Raw genomic sequence first — 26832 nt, forward strand, 5'->3', positions numbered from 1 at the left:
TAATCAGAGTTGTTATCTTAGTACCAATGAGAAGCCAAATAGATTTACATTCACAAGTGAAGCATTACAGCTTTCGCTACAGTGCTCACTTGATGTGATCAATATAAAAATTTTATAGAAATTACTTTGGATTTATTTCAAAACCAGTGGACATGGAAACAGAAAAGAAAGAGAGAAATAGGGAAAAAAGAAAGGAAGAGAACTGGGGCAAAAAATTACAAAGGAAAGAAGGAAATAGAACAGAGGAAAGAAAAAAGGATCTTGTAAAGATGCCTTTAAGAGAATCAATTTTTTTCCCCTGAAGTTTTATGTTATAATTATTGGAAGACAAAGTAGCATATAAATCAGCAGCTCAACATCAATGCCTTTTCTAACCACAGGAAGTGCAACAGTCTTTAGGAGGTCTAAAAGTGAATAGTTACATGTAAAGGTAATCTCATTCTTTTGATAAAGATACAAAAAAATAATAATTATAAAATTTCCACCATCTCTGACATCAACCTCTGACTTCCGTAGGTTTGCTCAGAAAGGTCTGGAAAAGAAGAAAACCTTCTTTCAGGGTCATCTATTGCAATTTGTTTAACTGTGACTCAACTGCACATGCTCTGCAGCCTTTGTCCTCTCAAAGCAATGTACAATTGCAGGGCAAGTAAAAAAAGGACAGCCACGTGAACTTCTTTCATGCAGTTTTCTCCAGTTTTGTCCAGAATGCCTGATTATTTTCCAGCCAGATGTTCTTCACATTCCCATCCATAGATGTTCTCTGTGTAGATTAAATTACTTTTAAATAAAAAAAAGTAGCATCAGTTATTTCTTAAACTTTTGCTTTACTATGCAGATAACAAACAGTGAAGAGTGAATTTGTGCATTAAGACTTTCAAAATACCATTTTTAATATATGTCCATTTTTAAAATTTATTCAAACTGATCTGACATTTATTAAAATGTGATGAAATTATTGTCTAGCTGATTGCAGATTCATAGCAGTTGGTATTTAAACAATGACTGTGTGTTTTTTTTTTATAAATAAAATCTAAAGTCTGATGTTCAAATGAATTCAGCTCTCTTATTCTGCTACCACCACATATAATTCACAGCAACCAATTGTCTTAATTTGTCTGATTAAAAAAACCAAATGCATGTGTGTTATATTGTTTTTCCCGGTATCATGTGAGAAACAGACAGGTACAGAGCATCTTAGTGATGTTTTTAATTTTATTTTTTTTACCTTTTTACTAAATAAAACTTTAAACATGTGTACAGAATTACCCTGGGTGTCTTACCTATCATTTCTAGCCATACCATTTTAGGTTTGTACTCACAATCAGATGAAATTACACAAAGGTAACCTCTGAAGGAAAATGGTTGCACTGGACTATATTTAGGGGTAACAAATTAAAATGGTTTTGAATGCATCTTAACTTTTCAGTTCTTCATCTAAAGAACTTTTAAATGCAGAAAAAGGATCCCATGTCACAGTCAAGCACTACTTTGTTTTTATAACATAAAACATCAAAATATATACTACAAACAGCTTCAAATGTAAGAAAATGGTTCCCAGTTGCATTTGAAAGTGTCTTCTCTTTATGGCCGTGTCTTCTTGTTGGCCTCCTGCTGCTTAAAGTGGTGCTGGTTTAAAAAAAACAAAAAAACACTCAGCTTTTTCTGTAGCCTTGGAGATGAAGCTGAAATTAATACCTCTGTTCGGACTGCATTGTCCAGCTGCCAGAAAGAAAGTCTTAAGCAGAAAAAGTTGAATTAAACTTTTGTCTGTAATGCTTGAAAATTCCCAGGCCTTTTGCCCAACTCTCAATTAAAATGCCTTTAATCCATTTTAGATCAAAACTGCTCCTGGTAAAAGATAAATAAAGTGATGGCCACTTATCTTGGCACTCAGTCAGCTGTTAAAGTCATGCATCCTTTTGTTTCTAATGCATCATAATGTCAATTAATTATATTTATACTTAGGCAAATTATTTTAATGATTAAATTACAGAAAAAAATTCAAATTACTAAAAAAAAAATATGCTAAGGCTTTCAAGTTGCATCTGACAAAAATAGGATAGTGGAGATGTTCTACTTTTTAATTTATAGACAGAGAAATTTTGCATCTTGAGATAGAATATGTGCTTCCTTTCATGATCAAAAGAAAGTGTTTTTCTATGGCTGCACATTGAAATTACACGTGTGCTTGTGCATAGTGCCTCCACTTCCTGCTGGGTCACGGCTGCAGTCGCAGCGAGAAGACGGCTGGACCAAGCATGGAATGAAAAGAAATAAAGTAAGTATCATAAGAGTGTACAGCTGGAGGCCTTGCGGGGACTTATTTATTTTTGCTCATCTCCCAAGGAGACTTAGGGGGCGAAATTGTATTTCCAAGTGTTTTTTATGACTAAAAGCTAATATGACAACGGTTAGCAAAACGTGAGTTTGAACTACTAACCTTAGCTGCACGTGTCCGAGTATTTCCATGTGTATCTCAACAAACAGTAACAATGTTTGAATTCAAAAAGTAATCAGAAAATTTTGCTTCTTTAGCAATGGCTATTTGTGGCTTTCTGTCCTTGTGGAATATGTCACGTTTCTACAGGACAATGGTTAGTATTTCACATGAGTTTATAGGCTATATACAGAACTATATGTTTTAAAAAGCTTCAATATCCAAATTTTCTCAGAGTCTGAACTTGGATTATCATTAGCTGCAAGGCATAAGCATTGAAATTAAGAATCAATATTATTTTTGCTGTTTTCTGTATGTTTGCCTCTGCTGTGTTGCCCTTTCTGAGTATTTCTGGACCATCTTTATAAAATCAAATTAAAAGGTTAAAAGGTCCTGAAAGGTTATGGATTTAGATCATTTGTGTTTGTACCACCAGCTCTAAAAACACTACAAGCTCAAGAGAAAGGAGCAGTACAGTCAAATAGAGTATCAGTACAATGAGATCCAGTGAAAAAACAGTGAATAAGGTTTTATATAGAAAAGCTGCAAGTCTGTTATTTTTTGATACGAAAACACAAAACTCTGGCATTTGTGCTGAACTGTTAGACAGCGACATCAGTTCTTTTCGTTTAATGGTTCACATGTTTTACTTACAAGCAAATGATATTCGCTAAGTTTATGCGTTCTGTTTTCTCCACTGTGTGTTGATTCTCACCAAGATGTGCAAACCTGCAGAAAGAAAGAAGGAAACGTAAATTTAAAGAAATTCCCCTCTAAAATAAACCAAAAGGTAAATTGTAACTCCTAACTCTTCAGTATCATATTATTTTCTTTATGAATATCTTTGGATCAATCATCTTCTAATTATTCATCAGGTTGTTCCCCCTACACTGGCAATAATCTGCAAAATCATAAGGGGATTTCTTGTTCTTGCTTATGATTTTTATTATTGATGCACTGATTAGTGGCGCTCTGGCTTTCACTAACATCTTTAGAGCTGTTGCTGCTTCCAGTTTCAATAATGAATGCAATTTTGTTCTTATTATGAGCCACTATGGTGGAGGGATATGAACATCATTCTTCACGACAATTTGGAGGCCAATTCCCTTGCTCCAATTACATCTGTGTCTGCCATCAAAGTCACATGAAACAGAAAACAGAAAGCTCTGAAGGTGTTTGGAATACAAAACAAAGCCTGGGAGGGGAGACCATAGCGATATGTGTCAGAAAGGAATCAGCCGGCACTAGAGAACAAACAGCGCGCCTACACCACTGGCAGAGAGCATTGGGCAAGTCCACCAAGTCAACTGTGCCGCTCCACCCACAAACACGTTTTCCCCAAACATGTCACACCAGGTAAAGAGAAATAAGCAATATTTGCAACAATGTAACTGTTATATTAAATAATCAAATTTTCTTTGAACATTTTCCTTAAACAGCATAGGTTTTATAATACATCACAAAACAAATTGCGTATACATGATCCCTGACCCAAATAAAACATATGACCTGGATTTAACTACGCGAATAAGTAAGAAACCTCCTACTGGGTAATTACACCGTTGGTGATTATCTGTCAGCAGGCAACCAGTTATTCAACCCCAAATTAAGCAATGAATGGCTTCTAATTTTTTCAAGCGAAAAATACATCTTGTGTTTGGGGAAAAGATGTTGTTTCCAGTCATTTTCATGTATTGAGCAGAGGAACCATCTACAGAGATTTTACGGAAACTACTAAAAGTTAGCTTAAGAATTGTCCTGTGCATTAAAAAGAAAGGACGAAGAGTAGTATGAAAAAAAATCCAGGCTGATCTGATATGTGATCACTTAAACGTTTGATGAACTCAAAACAAAGAAAAACTACAGGAGACCTCAGGGCTGTTAGTACTGAAAGTATACTTCACTTAAAGGTCGACTATCACAATTAAAAATAATCGGCCCATTGGTTAACTTCCAAACTGTTCAGTGTCTTCCAAGGACAAAAGAAGGATGTGTCTGAAAAAGACATTATTAAAGTTATCATCAAATTTTCATTTAGTTTCTGAGGAAGAAATAGTTAAGTTCAATTTCGAAGCCTGTGGGGATTTATTTGTCAACACTGCTGGGTGCAATCTGGGACAAGAAATAAGATGCAACAGAAGAGAAACAGACAGAGTGAATGAGGGGACAAAGGTGGACAAAGAACAGTCAGGTCAAGAGTGTGATGCACAGAACAGGGCAAATATGACTATGTCCATTTATCAAAATTTATTATTTTGCCCTGAGGGAGCGACTGAAACAGACTCCTTGTTTCATCTTTCGCTGACGTGGGGACATATGAATGGAAATAAAACCTTTAGAAAATCATAACACTTCTATTCAGACATAAATTAGGTATTTAGGTCAGATAGGAAAGCAGTTATTTCAATGGTCAGTTGTCAGGTCAGAGAACTTGTTGCCTAAGCACAGCACAGAAATTACTGCCGTGAGAATAGATCGTGTGGTGAGATTCTGCTGTTTGCAGTTGCAGTGGTGGTGGGACACGATGCATATAAAAAAAGAATGAATGGCCAAAATGATTTTTTGCGGTCGTAATCTGGTGTAAAGGGGTTTTCTGGTTGTTAAGCTTCTCCAGCTGTGTTTTGAAATAATCAGTAAAACATGATGTAGATGAGGACAAGAGAGAAGCAGACAAAAAAAAAAAATAAAAAAAAATAGCTGAACACTGGGCATCAAGGAACATATTTTTTTTGACAATTATAAGGTTGAATTGCACTGAATTTTGTTTACCCACCCATAAAATTAGCATCCATTTTTTGCTCCATGGTCCTGTTAAAATTCAGGCCAGTGTAGCCTTTTTAATCAACTCCAAGCTACGTTTTTTTTTTTTAAACCACATTTAGACAGATAGAGATAGTTTTCTTTCCATTTCCACTTTTTAGATGGACGGCAGCACCTTGTTTTATCCCATTTAATAAAGAAAAAAAATCTGTTCAGAGGAAAATAAAAGCATCCGACAACAGAATTTTGCAAAAACTAATGAACCACTTTATTAAATAATAATAAATCTGTCTTTGATGTGGACAATTTGCAAAATGTGGTGTCCACAAATGCAATCTATAGCAGTAACCTTTACCTTTCATAAATGAGCAAATCCTCCTCTGCGGGACACTCTGCAAGAATCCGACCATAAGGCTCCTTCATCGCTTGTTGTGGCTGGACCTCCTGCAGAGGTAAGACAAATAATCACAAATTAATGTGAGCAGCACAGAAATAGATACATGTGTTGAAATATTACTGACGCGTTAACATCAATGTTACCAAAGAGGTACAAAGAAGACCAGGTCAGGATGCTCTTCTCAGAACATAAACCCATTCAGACAAGGTCATCAAGTTCAGATGCTCCTCTGCAACTTCTTCAGCAATTACGGCCACCCAAGGAGTTTAATATATGCAGTTTTGACAGTAATTTAGTGGTGTCTGATGATGCAGTTTTAGGTTTCTTCATGTTTGTGTCCTGTGGCCTCCTGGGGTTCTTTCAAATGGTGCCCAGTTCGTAGAAACACAAAATATCCATAGAATTATGACCACTTGTCTAATTTTTTGCAAGAATTCATTTTTGCCAACTAAAAGGAATGACGCACCAGAATATAAACTCTACTAGACCTCTAAAGTTATGTTATGGCACCTGAAAAAAGGTTCTAGGGGGCTGTTTTATCCATCTTTAAGACTACGGAAACTTGTTTTAGGATCTGTAATGTGCATATATGTGACAAAAAACCATATTCAGAAATATATCACTTAATTTTTTTCTGAACTGGCGGTGATTTATAGGCCTTCGTTTCAAACTGAAAGAAGCCTCTAAAGAAACAACAGATGGCTTGTTATGTAACAGCACATAGAGCAGCAACCAAGGCCAATGTCCCTCTTTGTATTGCAGCAATAGTTCCAGCACTATGCTTTCGAGCTTATTGTTTTTGTATTAATGTGAGTTGCACAGACATGCAAATGAGTTACACAGATAGGGGACCATGAACAAGAATTAGCTGCTCTGAACACAAAAAACATATCAGCACCAAAACAAAGATCCACAGATCCTGTCCAAAGCAGACAGAGACAAGAGTAGGACATTTAGGACAAGCACTACAGGGGCAAACATGAACTTACTCATACATCCCATAGTATGACAGAAAAAATAAGCATGTGTAGTTTAACAGCAAATGCGGTAATGATCTAATGTTTAAATATTTCAGCATTTTCGTGTGTTGTGCTGGCACCAAATCCATTCACAGAGTCTGCCTGCAGGCAGCAACACACATAATGTGTGCCTGACACGTGAGCTCCATGTCCAGCACCAAATGCATTTATTCATGACTGGATCATCGCTCAAGGTCCTGACAAGACAGAAAACTGAAGAACAATACATCATGACTCATGAAAAAGAAATAAATGGATGGAGAGAATAGAGGCAGGCATTTTTTCTAATCACAGTCATACTTGTTGAGATTTTGAAAAGCAGATTTTTTCTGATCCGAAAATGTGAATTTTAAGGTTTTAATCGACATTGTGTCAACAAAACCCCCCCAAAAAAAACAAAAAAAAAGGAAAAAAAGCTTTTCTTTTGCTTAAAATCTCTCAACCACCTTGTGTGTAAACTCTCACTTCAAATGCCAACTATTCAGCAACTGAAGTGACAGTTTGAACTCCTTTTAAATACACAAGGGAGTGACCTTATTTAAACCTCTTAGCAAGGTTTTTAAGTAGTTTTTATTGTTTTGTTTTTGTTTTTTTTATCTCAGTTGAATTCATTTCTGTTGTTAGAATTCATAGTATATATCTTTGTGTACAAACGTCTTCTACAAGCCTTCATAGGATGTCACAAGGGTGTCCCATGTTTACTGATACACATACACTGTTTATAAAGGAGCTATCTTTTTCTCACTGTATAATATTAAATTACAATAGACATTAGCTGTCTTGAGTTAGTTGGGTTTACCAAATAATTTCCATTTGGTAAATGCCAAAATAATGAGATAATTAATTAATTGGACTTTCTTATTCTTAGAGACTATCTTATGCTAATTATGCATGTACACTTTTGACTTTACAAAAAGCAATTAAGATGAAAGTTTTGTGTGTTTTTATACAATGTATGTAAGCAATTGGTTTCAACTCTATTTTATTAATTACATTACTATAAGTGTAGCTTTAATATTTTCCCCATTATTTTTACATAAAGCTATTACATGCCAGCCCATTCCTAGAGATAGATTCAGAAAAAAAATCTTGACCACTGTGTTCTTGATCCTTTTTATATTGGTAAAATAGATGATAGGATTTTTTGATGAAATTTAAGGCAACCTGAAAAGAATTCACATAACTTTTAGTAATGAGCTAAAATAAAAAAAGTGCATGAAATGACAAAGCAGGAGGCTTGTTAATTAACTACAAAAACAACTGAAATAAAATACTTTTCTTTCATTTATTAGCTGATTCAAGTTAATATGAGCACTCTGGAGAACAATCAGTGTTTCTTGGGAATAAATAAACTTAGAATCCTTTTTCTTTGAAATTTCCTGTCGCCTTTCATGACACAAAATTCAAGAATGAGTTAACGAATCTTTTCATTGTTCTCAAGGAACTCTTTACTTGACTCAAATAAAAATAAGTATTTTTGATCCGTGGAACTTTATGAATAGCTCAAGTAAATGTTGCTCACTATTTAGTCCTCATTTTTAACATGCCGTTAATAAAATGCAACAATTTTTTTTTCTATTTTTTATTTATCTTTTTACCACTGTACTTAAGAGATGCTTATCTAATTTTCAAACAAAACCTAACTTTTTGATGACTGAAACTAATTGAATCTAAATCTGGCAGGTGGTATTTTGGGCTCAGTTGTACTTTTAAATATGCCAAAGAATAAAGCCATATAATAAAGCCAAATAATGTCTGTCACAGGAATTATATATATTTAAGAGGTGAGTTCATAAAAGTTCATTTTCCCATGGCACTCAGGATGGCCAAAGAATAAAGCTTTAATGTAAGAAATTAGTTGATGGTGACATGAAATTGGAGCAGGACTAGTTTCATAAGACAGAAAGACTATTTACAAGTAGGGGCAGAGATCTCCTACTCTGTATACAACAGAACCAGACGGTGTACGTCTGACACAACAAAATTCTTCAACAGCGGAGCCCAGCTGTTGAGTCACCAGCCAAGAAAGCACTTCAGACTGTGGGAACAATCACCTCATCTCAAAAACTGACTCACAGCTTCATTACCTGTAAATGAGGACAGGAGGATAGATTGTGAGCTGATGTCATAAAAACCATGAAGAAGATTGAATTTGTTTATATTTTGCTCTTGAAATATATGTCTAATGCATTTCTTATGAATAGAGCTCTTGGAGAATGTTGTTCCCATGGTACATTTGATCCATTTTGTAGACACAGTGACATTGTACCTGTACTAGATGTTCCTGCAGAAATACAGAATCTGGGTCAATGGGAGGATGGAAACGAGCGAACAGTCCACATGGGGAGCAAACCGGATACAAATATATACGGGGCAGATTCACAGACACATGCCTTCTGCAAACAGCCAACATATGGTAACCTATATACACCTAGGTGTTGGTTCAGAAAGCGTTTATGGGAAACGGTATTCAAATGATGCGCACAGTGAAATTGTCCAATCTCAATCTGATTTCCATTAAGTACGTCTGCAGTAGTTAAACTACCTAAAAGGAAAAGAATTACACTTGTAGAAAACAGAATCAAAGCATTGGCAAAATAAATCTAAAAAATGTTAGATTTATTGTGCCAGTAATAGTAAGTACCAGTGCCAGTTGGTAGTAATCCTGCGAATTAGGATTACTACCAACTCTAACCTACTTTGACATTATTTTAGGAGCCAAAGCACAGATCATAATCAAGCTAAGAAATCAACCGAGGGAGTGAAGTGAAGCCCAGAAAAGCAGACACCTGCATGTGACTCTCGCCTGATATACTAAAAGCAGACAAATCCCACTGCACATGCCCTACATGCTTCAGACTCCATAAAGACAATTTGACTTAAAGGAGAAAACAGATGGAACTGTGACACACTCCCTCTGAGAGGAATTAGGTGCTGAAAAAATACTTCAAACAACAGTTTCTTCACAATAATTCCTATTAAATTAATCATGAAATTCCTAATAAATACTTTTAGCTACAAATTAATTTGGTATTGTAAAATAACATATACTTTTGTTTTAAGTCCTCTATAGTGTTTGTTCATAAATACAAAAATAACAATGCATCTGATGTGAGACCTTAAGACTTACTGAAAAGTAAATGATTGATCTAGACTTTTGATTCCATCAGTTAAGCTGTTTCCAGTGCAGTTTCCAGAGGTCTGCTGGGACTCATTAACACACCAACTTTGAAGGACAGTAATCAATGACATTTAGTGTAGCTGGTCCAATCAAACTTATCAGAAAAAGAATAAAAGAACAAAAGTTGTGACCATGACAGTAATTGATAGGTGTAATTTGAATGATCCTGCAAAAGAAAACTCCAATTGATGTGTGGATGTTACACACAAAATCACACGCCAGCACATAAACGACTTAAAAGTGCTAGAAGAGATCTTCACTTTCATTACCTCTGCAATTTTGTAGGCCATAAACAATACAATTAACTAGTTTGGTGTGTCATCAACATTCCAAATATAGTGCCTTAAAAAATGCTTACGGTGCTTGAATTTATTTTATGTATCTTTAAAAGCACCATGTGTGTCATTTTAGACTGTCTCATACTGGTAATGCTATTATCCAAGGCTTCTTATAACCCCAAACTGATGTTGAAACATCAGCCAAACAACACTGCTATTGACATTTTACGGTAGGAGAGAGAGAATTATATTAATTGGGAATCTTCACTTATTTTGGGGTGAAAATTGACATTAACTTCACCTTATTGACCTTCATGCTGTTTGGTAGAGTGTGACTAGGCTGATATTTACAGATCAGTTTGATGTGAACCAAAGGGAATAATTTTCTTGTGAGACTTAAATTCAAGTGAAAAGACGGAAGTAAGGAGAGGTAAGGTACTCACTTTGAAAGGCAAAATGCCATTAAGGCCTAAAATACAAGCAGTTACCATTGCATTTATTTCCCTTAGGCCTTTAGGAGCAATTATTTATATTTGGATTGCCACACGGAAGGAAGCAATTCTCTCTTCATCATAAAAAAAAAAAAAAAGTCACAACAGTTATAAAACTATTCAGTAGGTAGGAGATGTGATTTGGGCCTCATTTAGCAGATAATACATCAGATCTCAGAGGAAGTCACATTTGATTGCAGTAATATTTCCCATTGACTTATTTTGTCAGTATGTGGCTTTTTTCTTGCCTCTTGTATGCGACCGCTCTCTCCAGACTCTGTCAGCAGCTTGATTGGGGTAGAGCGCTGTGAAACAGACCCTTCATCGTCCCGATCCTCCTCCGAGTCGTCCTCAGACGTACTCGAGATGACCTCCTCACTGGGGGGAGGAGGCGCACTGGCTGCCGTCTTCCTTTGGAGAATGGTTTCCTCCTTACTGCTCTTGCTGTTCAACAAGGAAACACATTATTACCAACTCTTATATGAACCTTAATTTAGGTGTAAATCAATGTCTCAAATACCGACAGGCACTAGAGCTCGACAAAGATGCCATGATGAGATATTCTTATTGTGCAGAAGTAATCTACTGAAGTATTTTCTCACTTTGTACAGAAGAGACATTTAGACAAATTCAAACAATCTCTCCCAATTTTAAGTCCTAGTTAACCAACTAAAAAATGCCTGCTTCCATTATACTTTAAGTTGAGGTTGTAACTTGTAACTCACTTCATTAAAATAAATAAATAAATAGCAAAAAATGGCAGACTAATAACAGCAGTAATTCGCAAACGTCTGGCTGAATGTGACCCTGCTGATGCTACTTCTCAGTCCAACGCTCCTACAAACAGTTGTAAACTGCATCATGGAGAAGAATTGTTTTGATTTCGTGCTGAAAGGGGGATTGTCAGAAAGGGCAAGAGCTTCTAGGAAAAAAAAAGTCTAATTTCAATGCATCTGATAGGACAATGATGAAAGTTATTTTTTGATATGTAATAAATGTTCTTATTTGTTCTTATGTGCCTGGAAAAAAATAGCACCCCCTTTTAAAACCATGATTTTGAGTTTAAGAATACTGTGCTCCAACTAGAGTACTAACAGCATATTGTTCCATTTTAAGGAGAAAAGACCCTGCAAAATTAATCATTCTCCATTAGTATTTCCTCAAATTTTAATGTATTTTGGGGGTAAATACATCGAAGGCATGTAGCATGGAGAGGGAAGTATAGATGCGTCTCATTGTAGCTTTGACTATAGATGTAGAGTTGTCATTTTCAGGTTACTGCGGGTGGCCATTGAGTGACGCCGACCCCGATATGCGTCACCGAGAGGATAGTGTGTTCAAGTTGACATGTAGTGCCATTTTGTCCCCACACACAGGGTTCTCTGGGCTTAAAGTTCAGCGTTGGTATTGTTTTGTTTTGTTTTTTTAGAAAAGCACCTGCATGACGTGTGACAATTTCATATGGGACCTATTATCATTAACTCTCAACAATGGCTTTCATTTTCCCACTATTTTATAAAGCTCAGATGAAAGAGCTATAAGATTGATTTCCAGTTTCCTTAATTCCTGTTCTGTCAATAGATTATTCCACATGAGCTGTCAAGCTCTACTGCTCCTCCAAAGTTACCAAAAGGTTATTAAAAACAGCTGTTTGTACAGAGATTAAATTACACACACAGGTCACCACTTATCTCAATCACTTCATAATATTTTGTTTTGAGGTCAAACTATGACTCAGCACAGAACATTTGACAGCCCATAAATGTATACTTACAGTAATGTTGCGCTGAACTAACGCGGAGATGACCGTAAAAGCTGTAAGCATTATTCTTTTTCTTAGTAATGTTTGTCTGTTTAAGCTTTTGATATCAGAAATGCATGCATTCACAAACAGAGCTCATCAATGTGTCCGCTCAACAAAAACACGGGAAAGGACAGACCGTATTTTCTGGTAACCTGAGAATATGATGACTAATGGAAGCTGTGTGTTTGTGCGGGTGTGTGTGTGTGTTGGAGTGTTTGTGGGTAAGGGCATGGTGACATAGGATTCACCTTACAAAAAAACAAAACAATAACATCATCCCCAGTGTGCTAAAATTAACATAGTTAAAGAAGGATTCACCCCAGCACTGATTTTCCAGTTTCCTCTGGCTTGCGGACTGTGAATGGACTTGGATCCACTCCCACGGATTTTGGCATAAATTCCCTTTATGAACAAATAAGAAAACATAATCAGTCAATGTCCTTTTCTATCTCGGTAATAAATTCATCAAAAATTTGAAATCGGTTCATTTGCAATTTCTACATCAACAAATGAGTAAGCTCAATACGGTACAATCGATTTCACTTCCAAAATCTTCAATGTTTTAGTGTTTGTACTCATGTACCTTGCAGAGTTGGTCATCGCAATGCAGAAAGTGTCATCAAAGGAAGTGAGCTCATAAGGTTTGAAGAACTCTGTGTAGATATCAACACTTTCATCAAACTGGTTCATCCTCCTTACTTTGACGGTCTTCATTGTGTTCTCACAAGCAACTGCACACACAAAAAACCCCACATACATTAACAACCGGACACAAAATGAAAATGACATCAAGAGTTTTTATGTGCCACAATAAAGAGCACTGCAACATTTGAAAACATAATTATGTGAAATGAGGTTAAAACCAGATGGTTTCTTACAGTAAAATTGAATATCATTAATAAGAAAAGCAATGTTGTAAAACGTTTGTCATGTAAACCAAAAAAAATATAAAAAATGGTTCAGCTACAATGAGATACAGTGTCAAAGTTAACAATACCAGACATTTGCCACTTCGATCATAAATTAACAAATAAGGATGTTTTTGTCATTTTTCAGATCATAAAACAGATCTTAAAATAGCAAAAGAAAGAATACAAGCAATGTTCACAATATTATTTTTAATAAGGAGAATTAAAAATCAATAGAAAAAGTGAAATAGTAATTGTCCTTTAAATCTAATAACCGGGTGTACCAACCTGACGGCAACAACTGCCATCAACCAACAGGGAAAGAGTTTTTTGCATAAGAAAATTATGTCCCAATATTATCTTTTAATTCAGTCAACTAGAAAGGTTTTTAAGCACTAAAACATGCTTCAGGTCATTTCACAGCATGCTACAGGTCTTTTCACAGCATGTTTTTAGAGTTTTTAAAAACCACACTTTTATTATATGCTTGGCTTTACCAAAGGATCTCAGCATGACATGCAGCCCGCTACGGCTTCTTTCTTTCTTTCTCTCTCTCTTTTTTTTATTACAAATCTCGCATCGGTTTGTTGACGTAGGATTTTGTTGAGTAGGCTTACATGCCGTTTTAAAGTAAAAAGAAAAACTGAAAGAGCTGAAAGAAATAAAACAAACAAACCATATATTCAAATTCAGGTTATACAGTCTAAAAAGGTACAACTTGTAGTTCTTTTTTTTTTCTGTTTTTTTTTTTTTTGCTTTAAACGCGACAAGAAAGGGTGATTTAGATTTGCAGAGGTTTTCAGAGGGCACATTTCCTAGAAACACAAATCCAATTCTAATTCCAGCAAATTATTTGGCTTTTTTGTTTCTGACATTTTTGTGCCGTTTGGAAATAACGTGGAGCCTAGTAAGCAGAGAGAGCAGTTGAATGCACAGACACGGTTACCTTCATCATAAGGTACAGGCAGGTAGGACAGGACTCCCTCTGACCACCAAAATGTGTAGCTGGAAACAAGTTTGACAAAAAACATTTATTAATCTCCTCTGAGAACCACTGATGTGTTCTCTTTTTATCTGCACTCATCTGAGGCTTTACTTAACCCAGATTTAGAAAGTGGCTTGTCATGACCGCCTACTATAGTTCTGAATACACCCGACTCCTATTCAGCATTATGAAAGAAGAAATGCATTCACTGCGATTTTACTATGTGATTTGCCCCTTATGCTAGCAAAAGAGAAACTAGATAATAAACTGATTACAGCTGCAGTCATGCTAATTTCTTGGAATAATGAGTCTGGTTTCTGGGACTATTGTTGCCACAGAAGCTACTGGTCCGAGAAAGAAAATTAGGTCCACTTTTGTGTAAGCATGAAAACAACAAGAAAGCATAGAACATGAATACACACACATGTAGCAAGTGATACTGGGTCAAAACCTCAAAAATAATATTATTTACACTGCACAAGGTTAAGCACAAAATTATTTATACCCCAGGTAAATTTACTTTTATTATTATGTTTAATTTAAACAAGAAATGTGTTTCTTATTCCTTTCTTAATAAGATGCTCTTTCAAATGACGCCATTATCATGTTTGATGCCTTTACGCATTGAGTTGTTGTCAAGAGACTCTCTCTGTGTTAACTAGCAATTCCCAGTATTTTACACCATAAGATTGATGTCTGTTTGTGTAACATGAAGAGGGAATTATACTTATAAGCATAAAGTCGTTTCCTTACCTTCGTCTGTTGTTTTGAAGGGCCATGGTGCTCTTCTGATGAAGATAAAAGTCAGTGGGAAGCTCCCACAGATGTGCCTTACCCTCTGACGGCTGGTAAACCTGAAGGAACAAGTTGATGGCGTCTTGTCTGTCTGCATCTGAAGGATCCAAACACAACCATTAGTCACACAAGATTGGAAAATATAAACAAGTGATAATAGAGATATATTTTACTGCCTAGAAATACAAATGTTTTCCATTCTTTATATATATATTTTAAAAAATGCTTAAATCAAATTGTAAATCTCCAGTGGTTTTCCAGACAGCATTAAATCTATGATAGTAGATGCTTTCTTTTTATCTTGGTATAAAAAAGATGTAAGACAGTTTTCTCTCTATTAAAGATCATATCTATGAACAGAAAAGTCTTAATGAACATTTTCTTTTCCCAATAAAGCCGTCTGGCTTACCAATCAAACAACAATAAGTCAATCTCCTAAAAACCTTACCAAAAAAAAAAAAAAAATTGCAGCAGTTTGATTTCTGGCTGTACAGCTGCAACATAATCCCAGTAAATGTTTGTATGCTCAGCCTGAGGCACATGTTCCGCATGTTGCCCAGTCTGGTGACAGTTATTCCACCTTTCAATTGTGAAGTCACGTGCATAATGGTCCAGCAGTCAGTGGATAATTATAATAATAATTTCAGGCCCATTAAAGCATGCCAAACAGCCTTTTTTTTTTTCCTATCAGGCAGTGATAATACTTGGGTTACTGGTGAATCACTGATGTGCACAGGAAGGTCTGGCTCACGTGTTCAAATTCAACCCAAAGGTTTTTTGTTAGGGTGAGACCTGGACTCTGCAAGTCAATCAATTTCTTCTGCAACTAACTCGGCCATCTATGCCTTTACGGCTTATGAGCAGTCATGATTGAGGGAGTCCTTGACAAACCATTCACACAAAGTTTACAGAAGAAATTTCTCCACTTTTTCACATGGTAGAGAGATAAACTGTACCAGCTAATGTAAAAGTATGAGCTCACATAGTGTGTATATATATATATATATATATATATATATATATATATATATATATATATATAGAAACACTTGAAAAAGTTGCTAATTTATTTTTTTTACCATCTGTACTGTCTTTGCCAACATTTTACCAGCAACAACCACAAAAGCAGGTGAACAGTAATTGGACTTAGAGAGTGAAAGAAATAATTTTCCCCTTTCAAAATTAGAAATGGATCAAGTGGCAACATTTTTGGCAAAGGGCCTTGAATCGTGATGTGTTTTTAATAGTCACTGAGCAACAGAGAGGCACGATTTCAACTCTATTTAGAAAGCTCATAGTGGCAATTAGTTTGATGAGATGTAATTGGTCTCCAAGCCAAGTAAAAAATAAAGGGCATCACGCTTACGTAGTAATTTAATGTTTTCCTTTTAGAAGACAGGCTTAGAGAAGACACCAGGTAGTGAGTGGGAACAGCAAGGCATTTTTCAGTTTATTATCTACATTTAACTTTATTAAGTTTCTCTGTGATCTTTGTCAGCTTCTTCCTAGAATTGATGAAATCAGTACTTTAAATAAATGGGACACTTTCTGTGATGTTGTTTCAGTGCACCCAGTACATAAGTTAAGTCCAGGGTTCCCACAGGTATTTAGAAAAAGAATTCCATGACTTTTTCATGACTTTCCATGACCTTCGGTATAATTTTCCATGCCCGGCGTACAGCAAATTCATAAAGAAAAGTGGATGACTGAAAGACGGAACACCGCCAAGTTGAACCTTGCAAACATGTAGAAGTGCAGGCGGAGAGGGTGGAAATATAAATGATAAAAAATTTTAAATGAAGTCCACACAGACGGGCATGAATTAAAAAGTGTCAATATATTGACTGAGGAATCATATGATGATAATGTCATAAACAAAAACATATTAGCCGTAATGCAAACACAATATTGTGGGCCCCTGGGCTTGAGCCAATGTGCGGGCCCTGTACAATCAGCCACTGTCTCCCATTGCTCTGCCATCACAGAGGGCTAACGGACAGTCTCGGACATTTCACTCTGACAAAAGTAACCGACCCATCAGCTGGCCTAGATTTGAAAAATATCCGTCTGACCTGAATAAAAGCCAAGACACAAATAGGAAGTTGACTAAGCAGGTAAATTAGAGAAGCTGTAATTGTCTGCCATTATACCCGAACGTCCTAAAATTGGTTGAGTCACTCTAGGGTGTCATGAAAATTGTCAAGTCAGATAACTGTTTTCTTGTAGCCAACATGTAACGACAAACTGGGGTGTGATTTATATTAGCACGAGTCACAAGTGAGAGCATCATTTTGTTATGAGAGAGAAAAACTCATAGGCTTTCACATCTTGGCTAGAAACTTGTTCTAATTTAAACAAAGTGTGACGAATGAAATATTTTTCTAGCTGTAATTAAGAAAATTATTTTTAAAAACTGTTAAAAACTGTGCATAGCTGCATGTGTCAATGCCATACATACCCGAGAAAGCATTGCTGTAGTACCGTGACAACGTCTGCATGATGTCTTTGGAGTGCTGAGTCCACGGTGCAATTTTGCGGTAGGTTTTCACCCTGTGGACCAGCTGAGAGCCGCCATACTGCAGAGATAAAGTATCTCCATGATCCTCGTACAGCTCCTCAAATAGCCTGAATTAAGAAGGTGACAAATAAAAGAAAGTTAATTTCTGTGACTGGTCAGATAAAAATATTATACATGACAACAAGTTTATTATTATTACTATTATTATTATTGTTTTATTTTGCTAAACAGATGTCAAATGATGAGATTCTGAAACTTTTACTGAAGTAAAACATACAATCATGGTAAAATGTGAAAGAATTAAGCTAGCTTTACCTGACACAGTCTGTATCAAACTGTAACTTGGGCTTATCAATCATTCCCAGTGCATACAGTTGATAAGCCAGTGCACATTTTCCCACCATAAACTGGGCTGTATTGGTTCGGTCCAAACAATCCACACAGTTGGTTCTCAACACACCAGTCTGCAACAACAAAATCTTCATTAACCTACAAGAGGTTTATTTATTCCAAAGACCAAAAAGAAAATAAATTTGAGCAGAACTGTTGGTAATATTTAAAATTCAAAAGTAACTGAGTTATTATGTAATTTTGTTACCAAAGTCTTAAATATTAAGAGGCAATACTCTCTGCGAGCTGCTTTCAGACCAGTTTTATACTCTTTTAAACTATAACGTAGCAATAATGTTTTTTTCTGCTTTCTTTTAGTAATTTTAAAGTTCATCCTCCCAGTTCAAGCCTATAAGACAGATGGTTTAATTAGCCAATGACCTTCAGCGTGAAAAATCCAATCTTGCAAATTATTTTCAATAACAATTATTTTATTTTATTTATTTTACTTTCCTTTCAGTTTTGTTGTAGCTCTATGAAACAAGAAACTTTTTCCATTCTTATTATTATACTTTGTTATACTTTTTAATTTATGAATATTTATGAAGCTATTCAGATTCGGGTTTTAAGATATGCTTAAAACAAAATTCATACTTGTAAATGAACAAAACAGTAGCAGTAGTAAAAAATGTTCATCACATGTCTTAAGGTCACATTTAAAGAAATATTTGCTAGACAAAGTTCTTTTTACCATTTACAAAGTTACACCAAAACTACCAGTATGTGATGTACCTGTAGTCGTCCAGTGGATGTAACAGATCCACCTACATCTCGCCACCTGAAATTGGAAAAAAATAAAAAAAAATCAATAGGTAAAAATTCAAATTCAAAAATACTTTACTGATCCCAAGGGAAGATTAAATAAAATCAGAGGAAAGTTTTATTAATATTCAATATTTTAAATGCTGTAATTTCCAGACTATTAGCCACTACCTTTTAAACATGCTTTGAACACTGCCAATATATATGACCAATATATAGATTTTTACCAAGAGGTTTTGAAAGGCTGGACTGCTGCATGATGAAGAGCACAAACTAAAGTAAATTTTCCAAAATGTTACTCAATTAAAAATACCAGAATAAAAGCAATTGCTAACTACCCACCTTTCAAAGGCCTTAAAATATTTGAATGTATATATTTTCTTAGGTTAAATACGATCATTCAATATCTGCTTTTTCAAAGAGGCACTTTAAAATGAATGGGTACCTCCGGCTGTTTATATTAAGATTTAAGACAACCACAACAAAAAATTAAGAAGTGTTGTAATACAAAATGTACCTCGTCACTGCAGGAACTCAATGACTTCATTCAGATTGAGACAGAATTGCCTAAAGCGGTTGGTAATATATCCCAGAACAAAACAAAACCAGGGTGTCTAAAAAACCAAAATTCAGACATGAACCGTCCCCCATGTGTCAGATGAAGACTACAGGTGCCATCATAAGTCGTTCATCCACTGCTATGAGTGTGTACAAAGGAATCGTGGTTGTGCGTGCATGCATTTGTATAAAATAAAGCAAGTGAGCAAGCATTGTGTAATGCAATAGAGTAATAAATATTGGCCAGGGTATGGCTGCTGGGTTACATAACAGGGCGGTAATAGCGGCTGAAAGCGATTAAAATATGCAGACGGTGAAGAAACCAGTCTCTCAGAGGAGAGACGGCAATCTACTTGGCTTATTAGCGAAAGTTTCCTTGCATTAGACCCGCCATCAGGCATCATTTCCATTATGAATTAATATCTTTCAAATCCAAGCAATACTAATACACTTGACCCTGCAAAAAGAAGAAAAGATTGATCACATTCGCAAAGACTTTTGAAAGTAAAATATTCCTGACAAAGCTTTGCAGTTTGTTTAGTCTGGATATGTCGATTACAACTATGTATGTTTTACATTTGCTTTCACTGAAAGAAAATAAAAATCAGCAGAAAGTGTGAAAACAAAGATTCACCTGTCATCTGGTCTCAGGGTGTGGCAGTAGAAGTCAGAGCGATTGATGAAGAAACCTGTTCGCTTCACCACATTTTCTGCTATCATGCTCAAACGGTCTAAAACGTTGCACAATTTGCTGGAAGATAGAAAAGATTTTGACCGTTATATGACCATATCCGTAAACAGGTGGTAAGATGTTCCTAGATTTTCAAATGATACATTTTCATATAAGGATATCTTATTAACTGAATTATTTTCAATGTAAATTAAAAAAAATGTTGATAAATTTCTTCTGAAAAAGGTTTTATTTCAGAGTTTTATTGAAAAGTATCTACTTTGTTGCTTTGGGTTTCTTTTTCACACTCTACCTTCACCACTTGAACAAACACAAAAGTTGCAACATTTTTCTCAAAAAAGGAAACTCCCTTTACTTCCCCTTATGTTTAGCAAAAAAAAAAAAAAGAAAAAAAACTGACTAATGGCCACTTAAACTTGTGTTACCTGTGTACAGGTACAAGATGTCATGTGTGATGCCTGGCAAAACCTGTCACAGCCGTTTGGTGCTGAAAGCTGTTCCTGGCAGGTACATTCAAGTGTGAGAATCACCACAAACTGCCAGCCAGAAAAGTCAGGGATTCTTAACGTTTATTTTGTTTTTGTTTTGTTTAATAAAAAAACAAGTCAAGGGAAGCAAGTCTATCTTGACAACTGGGCTTGTCTACATTTAAATGATGTGGAAATGTATAGGTTAAATACTCTGGTCTAATTTGGTGATTTTTTTTGAGGCAACTGTTGACTTGTCATTTGATATTGCTATTTTCCAAACACACACTCCAGTTCGTCTATATTTGGCAAAGGATGCTCTTTCATTCATGCTTCACTTTATCTACTGAAGGCATTTCACTATGCATTTAAATTGAAAATCTGTTCTTTCTTGTTTATCTGTATTTGATGCTCTTTATTCACATTTAGCCTTTTGATAAAGATGCACAAGATTGAGTTATTGAAAAGGGCACGTCTTGTCTAGCTTAGTCCAAAATGGGAATTTTCATTTTTAATAAATGGATTATAACCAAAGGGCCTAATAATAAAGTCAGGAGCTGAAGATGAAGTTCGACAGAGCACTGAGATGGTGATAGATTTATAAATCTAGGTCATTTAAATCCAACATTTATTTGTATAAAACTAATTTCAAATAACCTGGACTTCTTCAGCAGATTATTTGGTTATTATACATATATTTTTCCCCATGTATCTAAGTTAAGTATGACCAACTCAATCAAAGTGTTTGTTATTGTTTCAACAGAAATATTCTAACAACACATTAATGCAACCTTTGAATGATTGTACTATTAATTGTGTAACTTACCATACATTCTTTACTTTTTCATTTAATCTGCAGTTTATAAGCTAATACAAGCACCCCGGCAGTTTCTATTTGTCTATAACTTTGCTGGAGATGCTCGGTGACTTTCCCCACTGAGGGACAACTGTATGGTACGGATTCTTTTACATTCTTAAAATTAATTACCTTTTGGTGTAGCGGGCCATGTCCCAGGCAATGTAGTCAATGCGATGGTCTGGAGGGAGGAACTGATTGAGGTTGATCACAGCTGGGTAGAGTTCTTCACTGAGAATTTTTTCATGTTTCCTCTTTTCACGTTTCTGTAGAATCCAAAAAAGATGTACACCAGGTTACATCATTAACAGATATCATCACCAGACAGCTAAAATAGGACTGAGAAGTGAATTTATGGCGAGTGCCCAAGTAAACTAGATGGAAATGGCATCAGGCAGCTTTTTAATCTATCAACCAACTACATCTCCTTGATGCAGTTTTTTGATATATCAGATAAAAGCTAAAAACACATATCTTGATGCAAAAAAAGATCTAACCTTATTATGTTAGAATTTTATATTTCCTTTAAGGAGCCTTTACTCCAACATTTTTAAAATGTTTGGTCATAATGACCATTGCTAGGTTTGGAGGGAAAAAAAGGGTGAAACTTGAAGGGCTAAGAACATTGTCACAACTTATGATGTTGGTAGTTTCATAATTCATTGGTGAACATGTACTTTAAAAAAATAGATGAAATCATATAGGCATTTTGTGCAAATTTTCAATATCTGAAGATATCAACTTGGAATTTAAAACTTCGGCAAAAATATGACTTCCTATTGGCTAATGACCATAAGCATACCACCGAATTAGCCCCAAAGTGGCTTAAGGACAACAAAATCGGTCTGTTGGACAGCTTGTTGAAAAGCCTTGATCTCAGGCCTATTAGGATTTATTGGGAAAGAATGAAAAATGAAAATGAAAATTTAAACACATTGTGTATTTGACCCTTAAAATCTGAATCAGTTATACTAGTAAGGAAGAAAAGGCCAAAATCCCAGCAAATTACTCAATGGAAGGAGAGCAAAGACACTTGATCCAAAAAAAAAAAAATAATGTCAAACTTAATGTATGTAAATTTATAACAGTATGTAAAAATGATCAAATTATTCTAGGATTTGGCTCAGACTGTAGTGCTTTTCTAAAACAAAAAACTTTAACTCTAATTTTATGTAAGATGACAGGAAAAAAAAAAGTTATTTCTCTATTTTTACAGTCTATGTAAACATCTGATTTCAGCCACATGTGCTTCTAGCCTTAAGATAATGACTTATGCCAATAAAAAGGGATGCAGTCAGTCTGTCTCTGTGACTTAGACCATCCATTAAGTTATTTGTGTGCCCCCACACTGTGCCTTTATGACCCTTCACTCTGGGTGATAATTGTCATGGATGCGTCATTAAGCAGGTTCACATCTCCATTCACACCATCTAGCAGCAGCAAAGTAACATGGCAACCAGCGAACTTACCAGAGCATTTCCTATCACTTACTCTGCAGAGCTTGTCAGACACAATCACACATTCTACACTCAAATGAGATACTATAAGTATCCTATATATGTGCGCACACTCACAAAGGCCCCAATGAAGTGTTTACATGTATGAATGGAAAAACATGACTGTCAATGGTTTATGAGGGTGCAGCTTCTGACATCAAACCAGAATCTGTAGCAGTCACACACGCACATGTGTGAACACGAGGAAGCTGGAGATAATGGGAGTAATTATGTCAAATTTTATTCTAAGGCAACAAAAGCATATTTTTCGACACGTTATTTTTTTTCTGTTCCCCTTTTGCCAGTACAGTTGTGCGAGTGAATATTCCAATAATTGTGATCACATTAAAACAATTACCTTATTATCTTATCTAAAAATATTTTTTTTGCACACATTTGACATTTTAAAACATTTTATTCCAATTTGATTATAGTAAAAGTCATTCACATGCTTGGCCATGTGCTTCTTTACTCCTCCTCTAAAACATATCTTAGACTTGACAGGATACCTGCTGACCTAAGCGTCTCCACTGAGGGGGGTCGGCTGTCGAGGCTTTATGCTTAATTTCCTTTTTTTTCCCCCCTCTATCTGTCTCTCTGGGATAAGTGAGGGAGTGTACAGTGAAAGAAGGGGGCAAATCCCTCTTCTATTCCCTATGGTCTGCAGATTTCACATGGCTGTTGCTTGTGCGGACATTGGTGGTCTGCGATTGGTCCCTCATGTCGCAGCTCCCCTTGTGAGTGACAACGTGAGCTGGAAATCCAAGCTATAATTCATATGTCTGAAGCTGTACGATGTGATGGACAGCCAAGTGGAAGTAAAGTGAAATATGCACACTGTTTGCTCCCCTATTAGGGGGGAAGGTTCTAGCAGTGATCCCTACTTTAAAACTAAGAGCAGTTTAAATACTGATATTACCACTGCCCTGGGTAGGATTTCAACAGCTGGTGATCTCACACCACTGAGAAAGTCTTTTATGACCATAATAGCTCACAGCTAATGAACAGAAATCAATTGAATGCCGCAGAAATTACACATTCCACCTTGCCCTATTACACCGGTCAAGTGACACCACAGGCAGATAAAAAGATAAATACTTAAAGAATGCAGAATATTTCCTGTCTGCTTCCTAAATAATCCACAGAGTAAAATGCCAGTTTTCTAAATAACAAAGGGAGGGATTTTATTTTTGTTTTACAATGAGCAGATATATTTGAGAAATCAAAGTGGTAAAAAGTTTTATGATCAAGTACATCTCACATAAAATTCGCAAGTGGATTAACCTCTGAAAAAAGGTCCAAGCTTAAATCAATCTAGACATGAATCCATACTAATAACACCAGCAAATAAAACTCAGTATGCATGGGAATCAACTCATTTACCATGTATAGTGAATCTGCTTAAAATTGAATGAAAATGATGGAATCATCAAGGTTTCTGTCAGTTAATGTTTTTAAGTATGAATAACTTCTTAATTTATCCTAAACATAGATAGTAAATTAAGTATAACATTAACATTGCTATGCAAGGTCATCCTGCTTTAATCAACATCTGTGAATATAGATTTAAAGCTGTTTTTCTCCATATGTACCTTTAATAAACAGGATGTTTGATAAATCTAAGAAATAATTTTCAGCTTTTCAAGAACTTTGTTGTGTGAATTGTCTTTTATTCAAGGTAGGAAGAGGTAAATGAGAGTTATACTCCAAGTAATAATTTTAAATGCTGTGCAATTATTCTCCAGAGTTTGTCAGATTCTTTGACAGTTTCAGGGCAAACATAACTGTAGGTGTTCAAGTACCTATAATGTGAGTCTAAAGCATAGGTGGGCTTTTCTTTGTGTTCTCTTTGTTCCAAAGGTTTTTGAGAATTTAAAGGTTTGCAAACCTGAACAAATTACACTGTTCATTATACAAAAAAAGGAAGAAAAACCTCATTTTTAAACGGTCCAAAAAGGCAATGCTCTGATAACAAAGTTGTTGACTCAGCTTAAGAATAATACAAGCCGCAAAAGTCCATATCTGTAATTTTATAAAGTGTACTTAATTTTAAAAGGGAAGTATAGACATTTTTGCTAAACCTATATTGTATATTTTCAATCTAAGTCACCAATGAACTACCACACTTTTATTTTGCAAATCTGCATATGTTCTGGCCTTACATAAAGGTGAGGACAATTATTGACTTATTATTTGGCCAATTAATTAGTGGGATACCACCTTAGCTAGGTTTCCCCTTCACATGAGATTTTCGATCTCAGAGGGACATTTCTGTAAATGCTTATCACCTTAACCAGGTTGAGGATGATGATGGGTGATCCAAACCGCTGCAGCATCTGGTCAAAATGCAGGGCAGCTATATTAGCATATGGATCTGCTTGGTCCACTGTAAAAACAGAAAAAAAAAAAAAAAAAAAAAAAGAAAATAGACCAGAATGAGATAGGATACACTACAAGAAAATGCAAAAAATCCTTATCTGATTAAGGTTGTTTTAAAAAGAATTCAACATTATTATCTTGTTCCATATATGGCAATATGTTGTCTAAGTGGGGTGCTAAGGATGTTGGGCATTTAGACATACAATTCTTACAATACTGCCTTTGAAGCATTTGGTTGACAATCATACATATCACCTAAGTCATAAAGAACAATATGCAATAAGACATTTAAAAAAATTCGTCCTGTAACAGATGGCATCACACCTATATAGGAAATGCAACAGTCTAAAATCACGGGGGGTTGAACCATAACTTTGGCAAGATTGCCTCAAAATAACTTTCCCTAAAAGGCTTGAAAGAATTTTGTATGCATTTGCAGGAGAGCCAGTGGTTCACAAAGGCAGAAAACAAATGAAAAAAAAAAAAAAAAAACTTATGGCAACTTTTAGCAGTGAAATCAATCCATGGCCTTTTTTGGAATCTGTGCACGCTTCTTTTCAAGGTTGAAACTTTTAGAGTCTAAAACTTAAGAGTCTGTGATGTCAAACTTCACCACAGGCGCCCCTGCTTCACGTTTTGTGCTGCGTGTCTTCACTTCCATTTACACTTTTCTGTTCATTCTAAGACCTGCAAAACATTACCTGTCCCCATCTGACACACGCTGAGCCGCAGAACTGCTATGTGGCGTGAAAATTAAGTGAGAAAAAAAAGGCATCAAATAGGTCAGACTGCCCTAAGCGCCATTTCATGGAGTTGAATTTAAGTACACCATCTTCCACATTAACTGCCACCCTTGGTAAAGATGTGGAAAATCCTTAGGACAAAAAAAAAAACAACATTTTTCTGCTGCAGCAGTAAACAAAGTGCTTCAATTCTTAAACTGCACTGTGTTTGGATATTATTTTTTCTTAATAAATATCTCCCTATATATATACTATATTTCAAACATATAATAAGAAATATAACCAGAATGTTCGAGGCCTGGATTAGATTTCCAAAAGTCACATAAGGACTAAGTATCTGAGGACCTGGACAATAAGACAAGCCAAGAGGGATTTTGAGAGATACATTGAGCGACCAAAAGTCATCTGAGGATGAAAAAAGGCCCTAGCAGAGGAAAAAGGGATTATCAGTTAATACAGGCATTGTACTAAGGTAAGCCTCAGTGTATTTCTGTTGACACACACACACGGTAAACCATATCAGTCTCTAGTGTCATCAGTCTCACCCGACCACCTCCCATTGGTTGAGGTTATAGAGCTTTTATTCCATTCGTAATGAGACAGATACAAATATGGAAACCCTGAGGGGGTCATCCTGTCCTTATCCATTAATCTTTTTAAATCCTACTTACGTAGGTTTGTATAGGAAACAGAACGGCCTTTGTAAGAAACCAAAGTCTTATTTTAATATAAAACTGTAATTTTCCAAACAGTTTGTTTTAGGTTTTGAGAAGCAAAATGTAATTCACATTGGCACTTTTTTATTTCCTGGGCCTCACTGCTGCCTCATAATATTTTAAAAGCAAAGGATAAGTTATTAAACTAACTTATTAAAAAGACAACTAGTCTGTTCTTTTTGTCGAGTAAAGCTGAAT

The 26832-nt window shown here is 35.6% G+C and overlaps 1 protein-coding gene across 2 annotated transcripts in view; it reads right to left on the minus strand.

The window, feature by feature from the left end:
• The window catches only part of fig4a (FIG4 phosphoinositide 5-phosphatase a), a 42444-nt gene that overhangs the window by 2533 nt on the left and 13079 nt on the right, over positions 1-26832 (minus strand). For both annotated transcript variants that reach the window (XM_044106546.1, XM_044106545.1), the window contains 13 exons: positions 25085-25182; positions 21433-21566; positions 19921-20037; positions 18699-18744; positions 17892-18040; positions 17517-17683; positions 15017-15155; positions 14225-14283; positions 12954-13101; positions 12689-12772; positions 10815-11010; positions 5556-5644; positions 3095-3169 (listed from right to left, as the gene is read on the minus strand). In XM_044106546.1, the coding sequence (XP_043962481.1) occupies positions 3095-3169; positions 5556-5644; positions 10815-11010; positions 12689-12772; positions 12954-13101; positions 14225-14283; positions 15017-15155; positions 17517-17683; positions 17892-18040; positions 18699-18744; positions 19921-20037; positions 21433-21566; positions 25085-25182 (1501 nt within the window). The remainder of the gene's footprint in view (positions 1-3094; positions 3170-5555; positions 5645-10814; positions 11011-12688; positions 12773-12953; positions 13102-14224; positions 14284-15016; positions 15156-17516; positions 17684-17891; positions 18041-18698; positions 18745-19920; positions 20038-21432; positions 21567-25084; positions 25183-26832) is intronic.

Source organism: Gambusia affinis, linkage group LG22 (genome assembly GCF_019740435.1).
Source record: "Gambusia affinis linkage group LG22, SWU_Gaff_1.0, whole genome shotgun sequence".
In the NCBI taxonomy this organism is placed as follows: domain Eukaryota; kingdom Metazoa; phylum Chordata; class Actinopteri; order Cyprinodontiformes; family Poeciliidae; genus Gambusia; species Gambusia affinis.